Source organism: Triturus cristatus, chromosome 4_1 (assembly GCF_964204655.1).
Source record: "Triturus cristatus chromosome 4_1, aTriCri1.1, whole genome shotgun sequence".
Taxonomy (NCBI): Eukaryota; Metazoa; Chordata; class Amphibia; order Caudata; family Salamandridae; genus Triturus; species Triturus cristatus.
The window spans coordinates 85,698,422-85,714,628 of NC_140585.1; the positions used below are offsets into that span (position 1 = coordinate 85,698,422).

A 16,207-nucleotide genomic window follows, 5' to 3' on the forward strand; every position below is an offset into this window, starting at 1 on the left:
TATCACTCTTTCACCCATGAGTGCACACACTCACACATTTATCCACAGCCAGCCATCCATGCACGCTGGCATCGACTTACCCATCCATTCATCCATGCATGCACATTTATTACTCTTTCACCCATGAGTGCACACACTCACACATTTATCCACAGCCAGCCATCCATGCACGCTGGCATCGACTTACCTATCCATTCATCCATGCATGCACATTTATCACTCTTTCACCCATGAGTGCACACACTCACACATTTATCCACAGCCAGCCATCCATGCACGCTGGCATCGACTTACCCATCCATTCATCCATGCATGCACATTTATCACTCTTTCACCCATGAGTGCACACACTCACACATTTATCCACAGCAATCCATCCATGCACGCTGGCATCGATTTACCCATTCATTCATCCATGCATACACATTTATCACTCTTTCACCCATGAGTGCACACACTCACACATTTATCCACAGCCAGCCATCCATGCACACTGGCATCGACTTACCCATTCATTCATCCATGCATGCACATTTATCACTCTTTTACCCATGAGTGCACACACTCACACATTTATCCACAGCCAGCCATCCATGCACACTGGCATCGACTTACCCATTCATTCATCCATGCATACACATTTATCACTCTTTCACCCATGAGTGCACACACTCACACATTTATCCACAGCCAGCCATCCATGCACGCTGGCATCGACTTACCCATCCATTCATCCATGCATGCACATTTATCACTCTTTCACCCATGAGTGCACACACTCACACATTTATCCACAGCCATCCATCCATGCACGCTGGCATCGATTTACCCATCCGTTACTCCTGTGCGGTATGTTAAGTGCAGTATCACTGCACCGTTACAATGTTTCCGTCCTGGGGTCTATTAAAAAGCACTGATAATCGTAGTGTGGGCAGAAACCACTGCTTGAATGGTGATTAAGAGTTAGGAGGGGGAAACCTGCACATTATTTCTGTGGAAAGTCCTGTGAATGATGAGGAAATGGGTGTGCAAACACCAATCCCAGCAGTGATTCCACTTCTGAGTTGGAAAACGTTTAATGTTGCTGAAACAGCACACTTTGGGGCATATCAACAAGGAGATTATCTCTGCTTTTTTGGCTTTAAAAGCCAAAAAAGCAGAGATAAAACTTGCGCCCTATCAGCAACAGGGTGCTAACACGCATATTCGCATGTTAGCACCCTTTTACTCTACACTTCCCCTTGCATCTCTAATGAGATGCAAAAGGGGCGTTCCAGAGTAAAATAATAGGAGAAATGTCGCTAAGCGACATTTCTCCTATTATCAAGGATATCGCTAACCCTGTTACAGAAAAAAAAAAAGCAGCGCTAACCGCGGTTAACACTGCTTTTTTACGTCTGGTATTTTTCTGACTTAGCCATGATATCCTATGTAAGGAGGATATCATGGCTAAGTATGTCTATCCCTATCAGCAAGCTATCACCAAACCTTGTGGGATTATCACTGTCTTTCCAGCGATAATCTCACAATTGGCAGCTTGCGCTCTGAATTTTATCGCTTTGGAGATAAGCGTTGCTAATAGCACGCTATCTCCGCGATAAAATTCAGAGTTGGCCGGCGATAATTATCCTCACGCTAAGAGCGCTGAGTGATAATTAGCACCGGCCCTTGCTGATATGCCCCTTTATTATTACCACAGCCTGTGGCATTGGCAATTCCGGGTCTGGTGATACCACTTTTGTACATCCGTAATAAGATCCTTGAAATGAGGAATAACTTCTGGATTCTCTAGTTTCTGCACCGATTTTCACACGTTTTCTCCTCGTCCGGGTGACTTGTTCATGGATAGAACCTTCATTATCAATTTCTTTCTAATCGCGATTCAAGTGGACATTTTGGGGCATATTTACAAGCCCCTATCTCCACAGGAGCGTCACTTTATGTGACGGTCCTGTGCAGTTTGGGGCTTCTCCTTATTTACCAGGCAGCGTTAAGCCACTTAACGTGGCTTTACACCACCTTGTAAATAAGGCCCTCTTTTACGCTACACTTAGCGTGAAAGGGGCGGGAAATGGGTGTTGTGGTAGGCATTTCCACCGTACCACCCATTGTGGCATATTTACAAGCCCCTATCGCTACAGGAACATCACATTTTATGACGTTCCTGTGGCGATTGGGGCTTCGCTTTATTTACAAGGCAGCGTTACCACTTAATGTGGCTTAACGCTGCCTTTTAAATAAGGCCCTCTTTCACGCTACACTTGGAGTGGAAGGGGCGGGCAATGGGTGTTGCAGTGGGTGTTCCCCTGCAACACCCATTGATTTTTGACGCTTCCCCATGTTTACAAGGTATGGGGCAGAGCCAAAAATAAGACAAGGAAATACCTGGTCTTAAATAGTTGATACGAGGAGAAATGCTTCATTTCTCCTGGTATTTTTCTCTTTCCATGTGTGCTGCATTCTGCAGCACATATAGAAACAGCAAATCGCCTGTAAAGATTGTCTATGTGCACGAAGGGGTCCCTTCCTGCACACAATCCTCCCTGCAGCGCTGCGCAGGCATCCTTGCAACATGGTGCAAGGGTGACTGTGCTGGCGCTAGGCAGCTTCTTCAGCACCAGCGCTAGGGGAAACGCAGGGATATGCTGTATTTTTGTAAATACCGTGCATCCCTGTGTTTAACAAATTTCAGTTTGGTGTTGCCAAAGTTGGCGTTACACCATGTTCTGGCATTTTTTGTAAATATGGCCCTTAGTTCAAATCAGATTCACAAATTGTGCGTGAAAATCCACACCTTCATAATTTTTTTTCTGAGACAAACCATTGGAATTTCGCAGAGAAAATGGACTAACATGAGGGGAATTATGTGGAAATTAGTGAGCCATGCACCAGTTTTTATGGTTACCAGTCATTCAGAGGACGGATAGTTGTAATTCCAAAGCTAATATTTACTAATCATCACAGCTTTGCTACTTCGGGCCATCCCCATAAACTTGAAAAGAAGTCCAAAATATGTCTGCTTGAGGAACCGGAGATCGTGACATTTCCGGCACATGCAATGAGCCCCAACTATTCAAAAGAATATAGGGGCATATTAACAAGGGCTTTATCTCTGATTTTTTGGCTTTAAAAGCCAAAAAAGCGGAGATAAAACTTTCGCCCTATTTACAAGAGGGTGCTAACATGCATAATCGCATGTTAGCACCCTTTTTCCCGACGCCTCTCTTTGCATCTCTAATGAGATGCAAAGTGGGCGTCACTGGGCAGTACAGCCTTGCAAATATCGCTGATGTTCACATCGCGATATTTACAAGGCTGCCCCAGCATTTTAGCAGACGTTAGTTTTTGGAGAAAATCACTGTTTTCTCCAAAAGCTAACGTCTGCTAAAATCCTGATTTACCCATCCCTAACATATGGGGTGGATTCTGCTGCAACGACCACCGGGCTGTATAAGCAAGGTTATCACCCTTTTGCAGGGAACATCGCTGGAAAACCAGTGATGTTCCCTGCAAAACGGCGATTTCCCCCGCTATCTCTGGAATTTTTATCACCCTGCAGCAACGCGTTGTTGATAATGCGCTACCAGGGGGATCAATTCCAGAGATAGACGGTGATGAATAACAAAGTGCTAAGCGCGCTTTGTGTTATTTATCGCCGTTCCTTGCTGATATGCCCCTTAGTGATGGTGAATTCAAACACCTCACAGATATAATCACCTATTTGTGCACGTGTTGGATGTATCTCTGACCTGCATCTCTGGCCTACATGTGGCACCAGACCCATCTACCGCCTGAATCAGCTGCGTCACAGCCGTTTCGTTCACTCGACCCACAGGGGTACCTTGGAGAACAGCAGTAGTCCCAGTTCTCCTCATAATCTGTATAACACCAGTAATAACTAGATCCATATCTCCCACATGGGTGGTCACTGCGGCAAGTCCCCCCGGCAGCTGTCACGCTGGAGTACTGAGGGGAGCAGGGCACTTTACCATGAGAGGAGCTTTGGCACTTGTATTCTCCCTCGCTTAGTTCGCATTGCCCCGTGCAGCAGTAAGCCCAGCTCTTAGCCGTCCAGCACCAGCTGTAGCGTTGGTTCTTGTTACTACAAACATCACTGACACATTGTTCTCCCAAGGCTGGTGTTGGAAGCGCAGCCTTCTTCTGCACAAGGCAAACAGGACCCTCCGTTTCAGAGGCTGCGCTCCTTTTACGCCTTTTATAGAGCTCGTCGTGGTCAAGGGTGGTGGCGTGGTGGCCGACAAGTCCCAGGGTGGAGAGCAAACAGACGTACCCCGGCTCGCTGTTGTAAACTTTTTCCCACTCAGAGTAATTTGGGAACTGCAGTGAGTAGGTAGTGCCAGTAGAGGTCTTCACTTGTTTTTGCGCTGAACTGGATTTCTGAGCAAGATTATCTGCGGCCCTCTTCCTTTCTAAGGCCAGGTCTATTCGCATATTGCCGCTTACAATTTTTTTCTTAATTTCTGACAAGGTTTTGTCCCGAAGCTCCTCATCAGTGCCCTGACAAAGGTCCTTAAAAATGTCAATATTGTCAGGAGAAGCATACAGAGTTCTCAGCCTGGCTGCCAGATCCTGCACAAGCAGTGTTTCGATTGCCCCGTCAGCCTTGTTCTCGCCTAGAAACGCCAGAGAGAATTTCTTATTTTCATCCCAGTGATGACAGCACACGGCGGTCCACACGTGGCTGGGCACAGACACTCTGTTGTGGTCCTGGTTTGGGCCTGCAGGTGGCGCTGTGTCCTCAGGATCAAAGACGGGTATTTTCCTGTTTTGGTCCGGCACTGACCCTGTCACCAGGAAGGCGATACCATCCAAGTTCACACAATTTGAGAGTAACTGGGATTTGAGCTCCTTCTCCAGTTTGGACCACCTGTCTCTGTTGAAGCAGGGGTCCATGGGGACAGCGTTTGTGAGAGTGAAGGTGGAGTCTCTGAGAGTTTTTACCTGGAAGGAGTTGGGGAATAAGTGACCCCGGTCAAAATAAGAATCTTTGTAGTCGTCGTTAACGGCCTGACTCTCTCTCAGACTGAGACGCAGATCATCAGATATCTCCCTCTCTGCCTGCATTTCATCACGAAGGTCGTTGCGAATTAGCTGGAATATAAAAGGCATTAAAAAACGTATCATTAACAATCGATTACAAAAAACATTGATAAGTATATTCTGACGGCATCTTCTTTGCAAGCTGAAGTAAGCATCTTATTTGCCTAGAAGCCAGTGCTTAATTTCTAAAATATTAAGTCCAGGTGCTCAAATTTTTGTAGGAGGCCACACCCATGTCCCCGGCACCACCCACTTCCTCCACTTGACCCACCCACCTATTTCCCTTAATCCAAAGTGGTATTGGCTAACAATTAAAGACTGGCAGAGGAAGCAGTTGCCCAAGACACTCACAGATTATGCTAAATAACATTTTATAGTATGTGGGGCTCACAGCTGCAGTTCTTCAGCCACTGCTACCGGCTTTTAACTTTAAAAAAAGATGTCTTTTGCCGCAAAAGTTAAAAGCCAGCAGCAGTGGAGGAAGAGCTGCAGCTGTGAGCCCCACATGCTATAAAATGTTATTTAGCATAATCAGCCACTTGAATACTTTGTAGACAGATATAACACTGAACACTGGCACACAGCTGATGGCAGAAAAACAAGATTACCTGGACGTGCCACTTTTCCGCAAGTACCCAGGGCTTACACCGACACACACCAAGAAGACAGGACCTATAGTGACGAGAACTGTGCTTCAGAGAAGTCAAGAGCACTCGCCCAACATCAAGCACCAGCATGGAAAAGGTAAGCCGTTCTCTCGGGTGCTGCTCCTGCAATTCAGGGGTACAGTTATTGGTAAAAATGGGAGTGTCTCCTCCATTGCATCGTAGAGTGCGTGCTTGGCAGCCTGAGGCTTAGTGAGCAGAGTGCCTCCTCTAGATCAGCAAAGAGTTGCTTGGTTAAGAGCCTAAGGGTTATTGAGAGGCCCTGCTAATCTCGGTAGTAGTAGAGCGCTTGGTTAAAACTCCAGGGATCCCTTTGAGAGTGCTTGGTTAAAAGTCCAGGGATCCCTTTTAGAGTGCTTGGTTAGAAGTCTGGAACGGCATGGTGAGCAAAAAAACGATGGATTTAGTCCCAGATCTCTGTACTGGGGTGAATGTATGACAATGTTCTGCATTCTGTCCATCAACTGTTGTTTTTGTATTTGTCACCCCGAGTGGGACGGGTATGCTCAGACGTGAGTCCCGTGCTCTCCATGCCACTGGAATCAAGCTATCCTGGCTGAAGAGGGGTGAAACCCCGAAACCGGTCCTAGGATGCTCGTTTCCAGTCCAGGGAGGACCTGGCTTGGCAGTTCGGTCTGGATTGTTCCCATAAGGCACAGGGTCAAGACTGATTTGCATATGGCTGGGTTTAAACTGGAATGGCATGGTGAGCAAAAAAACGATGGATTTAGGCCCCGATCTCTGTGCTGGGGTGAATGTATGACAATGTTCTGCATTCTGTCCATCAACTGTTGTTTTTGCATTTGTCACCCCGAGTGGGACGGGTATGCTCAGACGTGAGTCCCGTGCACTCCATGCCACTGGAATCAAGTTATCCTGGCTGAAGAGGGGTGAAACCCCGAAACCGGTCCTAGGATGCTCGTTTCCAGTCCAGGGAGGACCTGGCTTGGCAGTTCGGTCTGGACTGTTCCCATGAGGCACAGGGTCAAGACTGATTTGCATATGCCTAGGTTCAAACTGGAATGGCATGGTGAGCAAAAAAACGATGAATTTAGGCCCAGATCTCTGTACTGGGGTGAATGTATGACAATGTTCTGCATTCTGTCCATCAACTGTTGTTTTTGCATTTGTCACCCCGAGTGGGACGGGTATGCTCAGACGTGAGTCCCGTGCTCTCCATGCCACTGGAATCAAGCTATCCTGGCTGAAGAGATGACCTGGCTTGGCAGTTCGGTCTGGACTGTTCCCATGAGGCACAGGGTCAAGACTGATTTGCATATGGCTGGGTTCAAACTGGAATGGCATGGTGAGCAAAAAAACGATGGATTTAGGCCCAGATCTCTGTACTGGGGTGAATGTATGACAATGTTCTGCATTCTGTCCATCAACTGTTGTTTTTGCATTTGTCACCCCGAGTGGGACGGGTATGCTCAGACGTGAGTCCCGTGCTCTCCATGCCACTGGAATCAAGCTATCCTGGCTGAAGAGGGGTGAAACCCCGAAACCGGTCCTAGGATGCTCGTTTTCAGTCCAAGGAGGACCTGGCTTGGCAGTTCGGTCTGGACTGTTCCCATGAGGCACAGGGTCAAGACTGATTTGTATATGGCTGGGTTCAAACTGGAATGGCATGGTGAGCAAAAAAACGATGGATTTAGGCCCCGATCTCTGTACTGGGGTGAATGTATGACAATGTTCTGCATTCTGTCCATCAACTGTTGTTTTTGCATTTGTCAACCCGAGTGGGACGGGTATGCTCAGACGTGAGTCCCGTGCTCTCCATGCCACTGGAATCAAGCTATCCTGGCTGAAGAGAGGATCTGGCTTGGCAGTTCGGTCTGGACTGTTCCCATGAGGCACAGGGTCAAGACTGATTTGCATATGGCTGGGTTCAAACTGGAATGGCATGGTGAGCAAAAAAACGATGGATTTAGGCCCAGATCTCTGTACTGGGGTGAATGTATGACAATGTTCTGCATTCTGTCCATCAACTGTTGTTTTTGCATTTGTCACCCCGAGTGGGACGGGTATGCTCAGACGTGAGTCCCGTGCTCTCCATGCCACTGGAATCAAGCTATCCTGGCTGAAGAGGGGTGAAACCCCGAAACCGGTCCTAGGATGCTCGTTTTCAGTCCAAGGAGGACCTGGCTTGGCAGTTCGGTCTGGACTGTTCCCATGAGGCACAGGGTCAAGACTGATTTGCATATGGCTGGGTTCAAACTGGAATGGCATGGTGAGCAAAAAAACGATGGATTTAGGCCCCGATCTCTGTACTGGGGTGAATGTATGACAATGTTCTGCATTCTGTCCATCAACTGTTGTTTTTGCATTTGTCAACCCGAGTGGGACGGGTATGCTCAGACGTGAGTCCCGTGCTCTCCATGCCACTGGAATCAAGCTATCCTGGCTGAAGAGAGGACCTGGCTTGGCAGTTCGGTCTGGACTGTTCCCATGAGGCACAGGGTCAAGACTGATTTGCATATGGCTGGGTTCAAACTGGAATGGCATGGTGAGCAAAAAAACGATGGATTTAGGCCCAGATCTCTGTACTGGGGTGAATGTATGACAATGTTCTGCATTCTGTCCATCAACTGTTGTTTTTGCATTTGTCACCCCGAGTGGGACGGGTATGCTAAGACGTGAGTCCCGTGCTCTCCATGCCACTGGTATCAAGCTATCCTGGCTGAAGAGGGGTGAAACCCCGAAACCGGTCCTAGGATGCTCGTTTTCAGTCCAAGGAGGACCTGGCTTGGCAGTTCGGTCTGGACTGTTCCCATGAGGCACAGGGTCAAGACTGATTTGCATATGGCTGGGTTCAAACTGGAATGGCATGGTGAGCAAAAAAACGATGGATTTAGGCCCCGATCTCTGTACTGGGGTGAATGTATGACAATGTTCTGCATTCTGTCCATCAACTGTTGTTTTTGCATTTGTCAACCCGAGTGGGACGGGTATGCTCAGACGTGAGTCCCGTGCTCTCCATGCCACTGGAATCAAGCTATCCTGGCTGAAGAGAGGACCTGGCTTGGCAGTTCGGTCTGGACTGTTCCCATGAGGCACAGGGTCAAGACTGATTTGCATATGGCTGGGTTCAAACTGGAATGGCATGGAGAGCAAAGAAACGATGGATTTAGGCCCAGATCTCTGTACTGGGGTGAATGTATGACAATGTTCTGCATTCTGTCCATCAACTGTTGTTTTTGCATTTGTCACCCTGAGTGGGACGGGTATGCTCAGACGTGAGTCCCGTGCTCTCCAAGCCACTGGAATCAAGCTATCCTGGCTGAAGAAGGGTGAAACCCCGAAACCGGTCCTAGGATGCTCGTTTCCAGTCCAGGGAGGTCCTGGCTTGGCAGTTCGGTCTGGACTGTTCCCATGAGGCACAGGGTCAAGACTGATTTGCATATGGCTGGGTTCAAACTGGAATGGCATGGTGAGCAAAAAAACGATGGATTTAAGCCCAGATCTCTGTACTGGGGTGAATGTATGACAATGTTCTGCATTCTGTCCATCAACTGTTGTTTTTGCATTTGTCACCCCGAGTGGGACGGGTATGCTCAGACGTGAGTCCCGTGCTCTCCATACCACTGGAATCAAGCTATCCTGGCTGAAGAAGGGTGAAACCCCGAAACCGGTCCTAGGATGCTCGTTTCCAGTCCAGGTAGGACCTGGCTTGGCAGTTCGGTCTGGACTGTTCCCATGAGGCACAGGGTCAAGACTGATTTGCATATGGCTGGGTTCAAACTGGAATGGCATGGTGAGCAAAAAAACGATGGATTTAGGCCCCGATCTCTGTACTGGGGTGAATGTATGACAATGTTCTGCATTCTGTCCATCAACTGTTGTTTTTGCATTTGTCAACCCGAGTGGGACGGGTATGCTCAGACGTGAGTCCCGTGCTCTCCATGCCACTGGAATCAAGCTATCCTGGCTGAAGAGAGGACCTGGCTTGGCAGTTCGGTCTGGACTGTTCCCATGAGGCACAGGGTCAAGACTGATTTGCATATGGCTGGGTTCAAACTGGAATGGCATGGAGAGCAAAGAAACGATGGATTTAGGCCCAGATCTCTGTACTGGGGTGAATGTATGACAATGTTCTGCATTCTGTCCATCAACTGTTGTTTTTGCATTTGTCACCCTGAGTGGGACGGGTATGCTCAGACGTGAGTCCCGTGCTCTCCAAGCCACTGGAATCAAGCTATCCTGGCTGAAGAAGGGTGAAACCCCGAAACCGGTCCTAGGATGCTCGTTTCCAGTCCAGGGAGGTCCTGGCTTGGCAGTTCGGTCTGGACTGTTCCCATGAGGCACAGGGTCAAGACTGATTTGCATATGGCTGGGTTCAAACTGGAATGGCATGGTGAGCAAAAAAACGATGGATTTAAGCCCAGATCTCTGTACTGGGGTGAATGTATGACAATGTTCTGCATTCTGTCCATCAACTGTTGTTTTTGCATTTGTCACCCCGAGTGGGACGGGTATGCTCAGACGTGAGTCCCGTGCTCTCCATACCACTGGAATCAAGCTATCCTGGCTGAAGAGGGGTGAAACCCCGAAACCAGTCCTAGGATGCTCATTTTCAGTCCAGGTAGGACCTGGCTTGGCAGTTCGGTCTGGACTGTTCCCATGAGGCACAGGGTCAAGACTGATTTGCATATGGCTGGGTTCAAACTGGAATGGCATGGTGAGCAAAAAAACGATGAATTTAGGCCCAGATCTCTGTACTGGGGTGAATGTATGACAATGTTCTGCATTCTGTCCATCAACTGTTGTTTTTGCATTTGTCACCCCGAGTGGGACGGGTATGCTCAGACGTGAGTCCCGTGCTCTCCATGCCACTGGAATCAAGCTATCCTGGCTGAAGAGATGACCTGGCTTGGCAGTTCGGTCTGGACTGTTCCCATGAGGCACAGGGTCAAGACTGATTTGCATATGGCTGGGTTCAAACTGGAATGGCATGGTGAGCAAAAAAACGATGGATTTAGGCCCAGATCTCTGTACTGGGGTGAATGTATGACAATGTTCTGCATTCTGTCCATCAACTGTTGTTTTTGCATTTGTCACCCCGAGTGGGACGGGTATGCTCAGACGTGAGTCCCGTGCTCTCCATGCCACTGGAATCAAGCTATCCTGGCTGAAGAGAGGACCTGGCTTGGCAGTTCGGTCTGGACTGTTCCCATGAGGCACAGGGTCAAGACTGATTTGCATATGGCTGGGTTCAAACTGGAATGGCATGGTGAGCAAAAAAACGATGGATTTAGGCCCAGATCTCTGTACTGGGGTGAATGTATGACAATGTTCTGCATTCTGCCCATCAACTGTTGTTTTTGCATTTGTCACCCCGAGTGGGACGGGTATGCTCAGACGTGAGTCCCGTGCTCTCCATGCCACTGGAATCAAGCTATCCTGGCTGAAGAGGGGTGAAACCCCGAAACCGGTCCTAGGATGCTCGTTTTCAGTCCAAGGAGGACCTGGCTTGGCAGTTCGGTCTGGACTGTTCCCATGAGGCACAGGGTCAAGACTGATTTGCATATGGCTGGGTTCAAACTGGAATGGCATGGTGAGCAAAAAAACGATGGATTTAGGCCCCGATCTCTGTACTGGGGTGAATGTATGACAATGTTCTGCATTCTGTCCATCAACTGTTGTTTTTGCATTTGTCAACCCGAGTGGGACGGGTATGCTCAGACGTGAGTCCCGTGCTCTCCATGCCACTGGAATCAAGCTATCCTGGCTGAAGAGAGGACCTGGCTTGGCAGTTCGGTCTGGACTGTTCCCATGAGGCACAGGGTCAAGACTGATTTGCATATGGCTGGGTTCAAACTGGAATGGCATGGAGAGCAAAGAAACGATGGATTTAGGCCCAGATCTCTGTACTGGGGTGAATGTATGACAATGTTCTGCATTCTGTCCATCAACTGTTGTTTTTGCATTTGTCACCCTGAGTGGGACGGGTATGCTCAGACGTGAGTCCCGTGCTCTCCAAGCCACTGGAATCAAGCTATCCTGGCTGAAGAGGGGTGAAACCCCGAAACCGGTCCTAGGATGCTCGTTTCCAGTCCAGGGAGGTCCTGGCTTGGCAGTTCGGTCTGGACTGTTCCCATGAGGCACAGGGTCAAGACTGATTTGCATATGGCTGGGTTCAAACTGGAATGGCATGGTGAGCAAAAAAACGATGGATTTAAGCCCAGATCTCTGTACTGGGGTGAATGTATGACAATGTTCTGCATTCTGTCCATCAACTGTTGTTTTTGCATTTGTCACCCCGAGTGGGACGGGTATGCTCAGACGTGAGTCCCGTGCTCTCCATGCCACTGGAATCAAGCTATCCTGGCTGAAGAGGGGTGAAACCCCGAAACCGGTCCTGGGATGCTCGTTTTCAGTCCAAGGAGGACCTGGCTTGGCAGTTCGGTATGGACTGTTCCCATGAGGCACAGGGTCAAGACTGATTTGCATATGGCTGGGTTCAAACTGGAATGGCATGGTGAGCAAAAAAATGATGGATTTAGGCCCCGATCTCTGTACTGGGGTGAATGTATGACAATGTTCTGCATTCTGTCCATCAACTGTTGTTTTTGCATTTGTCAACCCGAGTGGGACGGGTATGCTCAGACGTGAGTCCCGTGCTCTCCATGCCACTGGAATCAAGCTATCCTGGCTGAAGAGAGGACCTGGCTTGGCAGTTCGGTCTGGACTGTTCCCATGAGGCACAGGGTCAAGACTGATTTGCATATGGCTGGGTTCAAACTGGAATGGCATGGAGAGCAAAGAAACGATGGATTTAGGCCCAGATCTCTGTACTGGGGTGAATGTATGACAATGTTCTGCATTCTGTCCATCAACTGTTGTTTTTGCATTTGTCACCCTGAGTGGGACGGGTATGCTCAGACGTGAGTCCCGTGCTCTCCAAGCCACTGGAATCAAGCTATCCTGGCTGAAGAGGGGTGAAACCCCGAAACCGGTCCTAGGATGCTCGTTTCCAGTCCAGGGAGGTCCTGGCTTGGCAGTTCGGTCTGGACTGTTCCCATGAGGCACAGGGTCAAGACTGATTTGCATATGGCTGGGTTCAAACTGGAATGGCATGGTGAGCAAAAAAACGATGGATTTAAGCCCAGATCTCTGTACTGGGGTGAATGTATGACAATGTTCTGCATTCTGTCCATCAACTGTTGTTTTTGCATTTGTCACCCCGAGTGGGACGGGTATGCTCAGACGTGAGTCCCGTGCTCTCCATACCACTGGAATCAAGCTATCCTGGCTGAAGAGGGGTGAAACCCCGAAACCAGTCCTAGGATGCTCATTTTCAGTCCAGGTAGGACCTGGCTTGGCAGTTCGGTCTGGACTGTTCCCATGAGGCACAGGGTCAAGACTGATTTGCATATGGCTGGGTTCAAACTGGAAGACATGGTGAGCCAGAAAACGATGGATTTATGCCCAGATCTCTGTACTGGGGTGAATGTATCACAATGTTCTGCATTCTGTCCATCAACTGTTGTTTTTGCATTTGTCACCCCGAGTGGGACGGGTATGCTCAGACGTGAGTCCCGTGCTCTCCATGCCACTGGAATCAAGCTATCCTGGCTGAAGAGGGGTGAAACCCCGAAACCGGTCCTAGGATGCTCGTTTCCAGTCCAGGGAGGACCTGGCTTGGCAGTTCGGTCTGGACTGTTCCCATGAGGCACAGGGTCAAGACTGATTTGCATATGGCTGGGTTCAAACTGGAATGGCATGGTGAGCAAAAAAACGATGGATTTAGGCCCAGATCTCTGTACTGGGGTGAATGTATGACAATGTTCTGCATTCTGTCCATCAACTGTTGTTTTTGCATTTGTCACCCCGAGTGGGACGGGTATGCTCAGACGTGAGTCCCGTGCTCTCCATGCCACTGGAATCAAGCTATCCTGGCTGAAGAGAGGACCTGGCTTGGCAGTTCGGTCTGGACTGTTCCCATGGGGCACAGGGTCAAGACTGATTTGCATATGGCTGGGTTCAAACTGGAATGGCATGGTGAGCAAAAAAACGATGGATTTAGGCCCAGATCTCTGTACTGGGGTGAATGTATGACAATGTTCTGCATTCTGCCCATCAACTGTTGTTTTTGCATTTGTCACCCCGAGTGGGACGGGTATGCCCAGACGTGAGTCCCGTGCTCTCCATGCCACTGGAATCAAGCTATCCTGGCTGAAGAGAGGACCTGGCTTGGCAGTTCAGTGTGGACTGTTCCCATGAGGCACAGGGTCAAGACTGATTTGCATATGCCTGGGTTCAAACGGGAATGGCATGGTGAGCAAAAAAACGATGGATTTAGGCCCAGATCTCTGTACTGGGGTGAATGTATGACAATGTTCTGCATTCTGTCCATCAACTGTTGTTTTTGCATTTGTCACCCCGAGTGGGACGGGTATGCTCAGACGTGAGTCCCGTGCTCTCCATGCCACTGGAATCAAGCTATCCTGGCTGAAGAGGGGTGAAACCCCGAAACCGGTCCTAGGATGCTCGTTTCCAGTCCAGGGAGGACCTGGCTTGGCAGTTCGGTCTGGACTGTTCTCATGAGGCACAGGGTCAAGACTGATTTGCATATGGCTGGGTTCAAACTGGAATGGCATGGTGAGCAAAAAAACGATGGATTTAGGCCCCGATCTCTGTACTGGGGTGAATGTATGACAATGTTCTGCATTCTGCCCATCAACTGTTGTTTTTGCATTTGTCACCCCGAGTGGGACGGGTATGCTCAGACGTGAGTCCCGTGCTCTCCATGCCACTGGAATCAAGCTATCCTGGCTGAAGAGAGGACCTGGCTTGGCAGTTCAGTGTGGACTGTTCCCATGAGGCACAGGGTCAAGACTGATTTGCATATGCCTGGGTTCAAACGGGAATGGCATGGTGAGCAAAAAAACGATGGATTTAGGCCCAGATCTCTGTACTGGGGTGAATGTATGACAATGTTCTGCATTCTGTCCATCAACTGTTGTTTTTGCATTTGTCACCCCGAGTGGGACGGGTATGCTCAGACGTGAGTCCCGTGCTCTCCATGCCACTGGAATCAAGCTATCCTGGCTGAAGAGGGGTGAAACCCCGAAACCGGTCCTAGGATGCTCGTTTCCAGTCCAGGGAGGACCTGGCTTGGCAGTTCGGTCTGGACTGTTCCCATGAGGCACAGGGTCAAGACTGATTTGCATATGGCTGGGTTCAAACTGGAATGGCATGGTGAGCAAAAAAACGATGGATTTAGGCCCCGATCTCTGTACTGGGGTGAATGTATGACAATGTTCTGCATTCTGTCCATCAACTGTTGTTTTTGCATTTGTCAACCCGAGTGGGACGGGTGTGCTCAGACGTGAGTCCTGTGCTCTCCATGCCACTGGAATCAAGCTATCCTGGCTGAAGAGAGGACCTGGCTTGGTAGTTCAGTGTGGACTGTTCCCATGAGGCACAGGGTCAAGACTGATTTGCATATGCCTGGGTTCAAACTGGAATGGCATGGTGAGCAAAAAAACGATGGATTTAGGCCCAGATCTCTGTACTGGGGTGAATGTATGACAATGTTCTGCATTCTGTCCATCAACTGTTGTTTTTGCATTTGTCACCCCGAGTGGGACGGGTATGCTCAGACGTGAGTCCCGTGCTCTCCATGCCACTGGAATCAAGCTATCCTGGCTGAAGAGGGGTGAAACCCCGAAACCGGTCCTAGGATGCTCGTTTCCAGTCCAGGGAGGACCTGGCTTGGCAGTTCGGTCTGGACTGTTCCCATGAGGCACAGGGTCAAGACTGATTTGCATATGGCTGGGTTCAAACTGGAAGACATGGTGAGCCAGAAAACGATGGATTTATGCCCAGATCTCTGTATTGGGGTGAATGTATGACAATGTTCTGCATTCTGTGCATCAACTGTTGTTTTTGCATTTGTCACCCCGAGTGGGACGGGTATGCTCAGACGTGAGTCCCGTGCTCTCCATGCCACTGGAATCAAGCTATCCTGGTTGAAGAGGGTTGAAACCCCGAAACTGGTCCTAGGATGCTCGTTTCCAGTCCAGGGAGGACCTGGCTTGGCAGTTCGGTCTGGACTGTTCCCACGAGGCACAGGGTCAAGACTGATTTGCATATGGCTAGGTTCAAACTGGAATGGCATGGTGAGCAAAAAAACGATGGATTTAGGCCCACATCTCTGTACTGGGGTGAATGTATGACAATGTTCTGCATTCTGTCCATCAACTGTTGTTTTTGCATTTGTCACCCCGAGTGGGACGGGTATGCTCAGACGTGAGTCCCGTGCTCTCCATGCCACTGGAATCAAGCTATCCTGGCTGAAGAGGGATGAAACCCCGAAACCGGTCCTAGGATGCTCGTTTCCAGTCCAGGGAGGACCTGGCTTGGCAGTTCGGTCTGGACTGTTCCCATGAGGCACAGGGTCAAGACTGATTTGCATATGGCTGGGTTCAAACTGGAATGGCATGGTGAGCAAAAAAACGATGGATTTAGGCCCAGAT

General features: G+C 49.2%; 1 protein-coding gene across 1 annotated transcript in view; it reads right to left on the minus strand.

The window, feature by feature from the left end:
- Nucleotides 1-3,748: 3,748 nt before the first annotated feature.
- LOC146839613 (uncharacterized) overlaps nt 3,749-16,207 on the minus strand; it is a 133,180-nt gene continuing 120,721 nt past the window's right edge. The window contains exon 2 of the mRNA XM_085650361.1: nt 3,749-5,112. Within this exon, the coding sequence (XP_085506487.1) occupies nt 3,763-5,112 (1,350 nt within the window). The 3' untranslated portion in view covers nt 3,749-3,762. The remainder of the gene's footprint in view (nt 5,113-16,207) is intronic.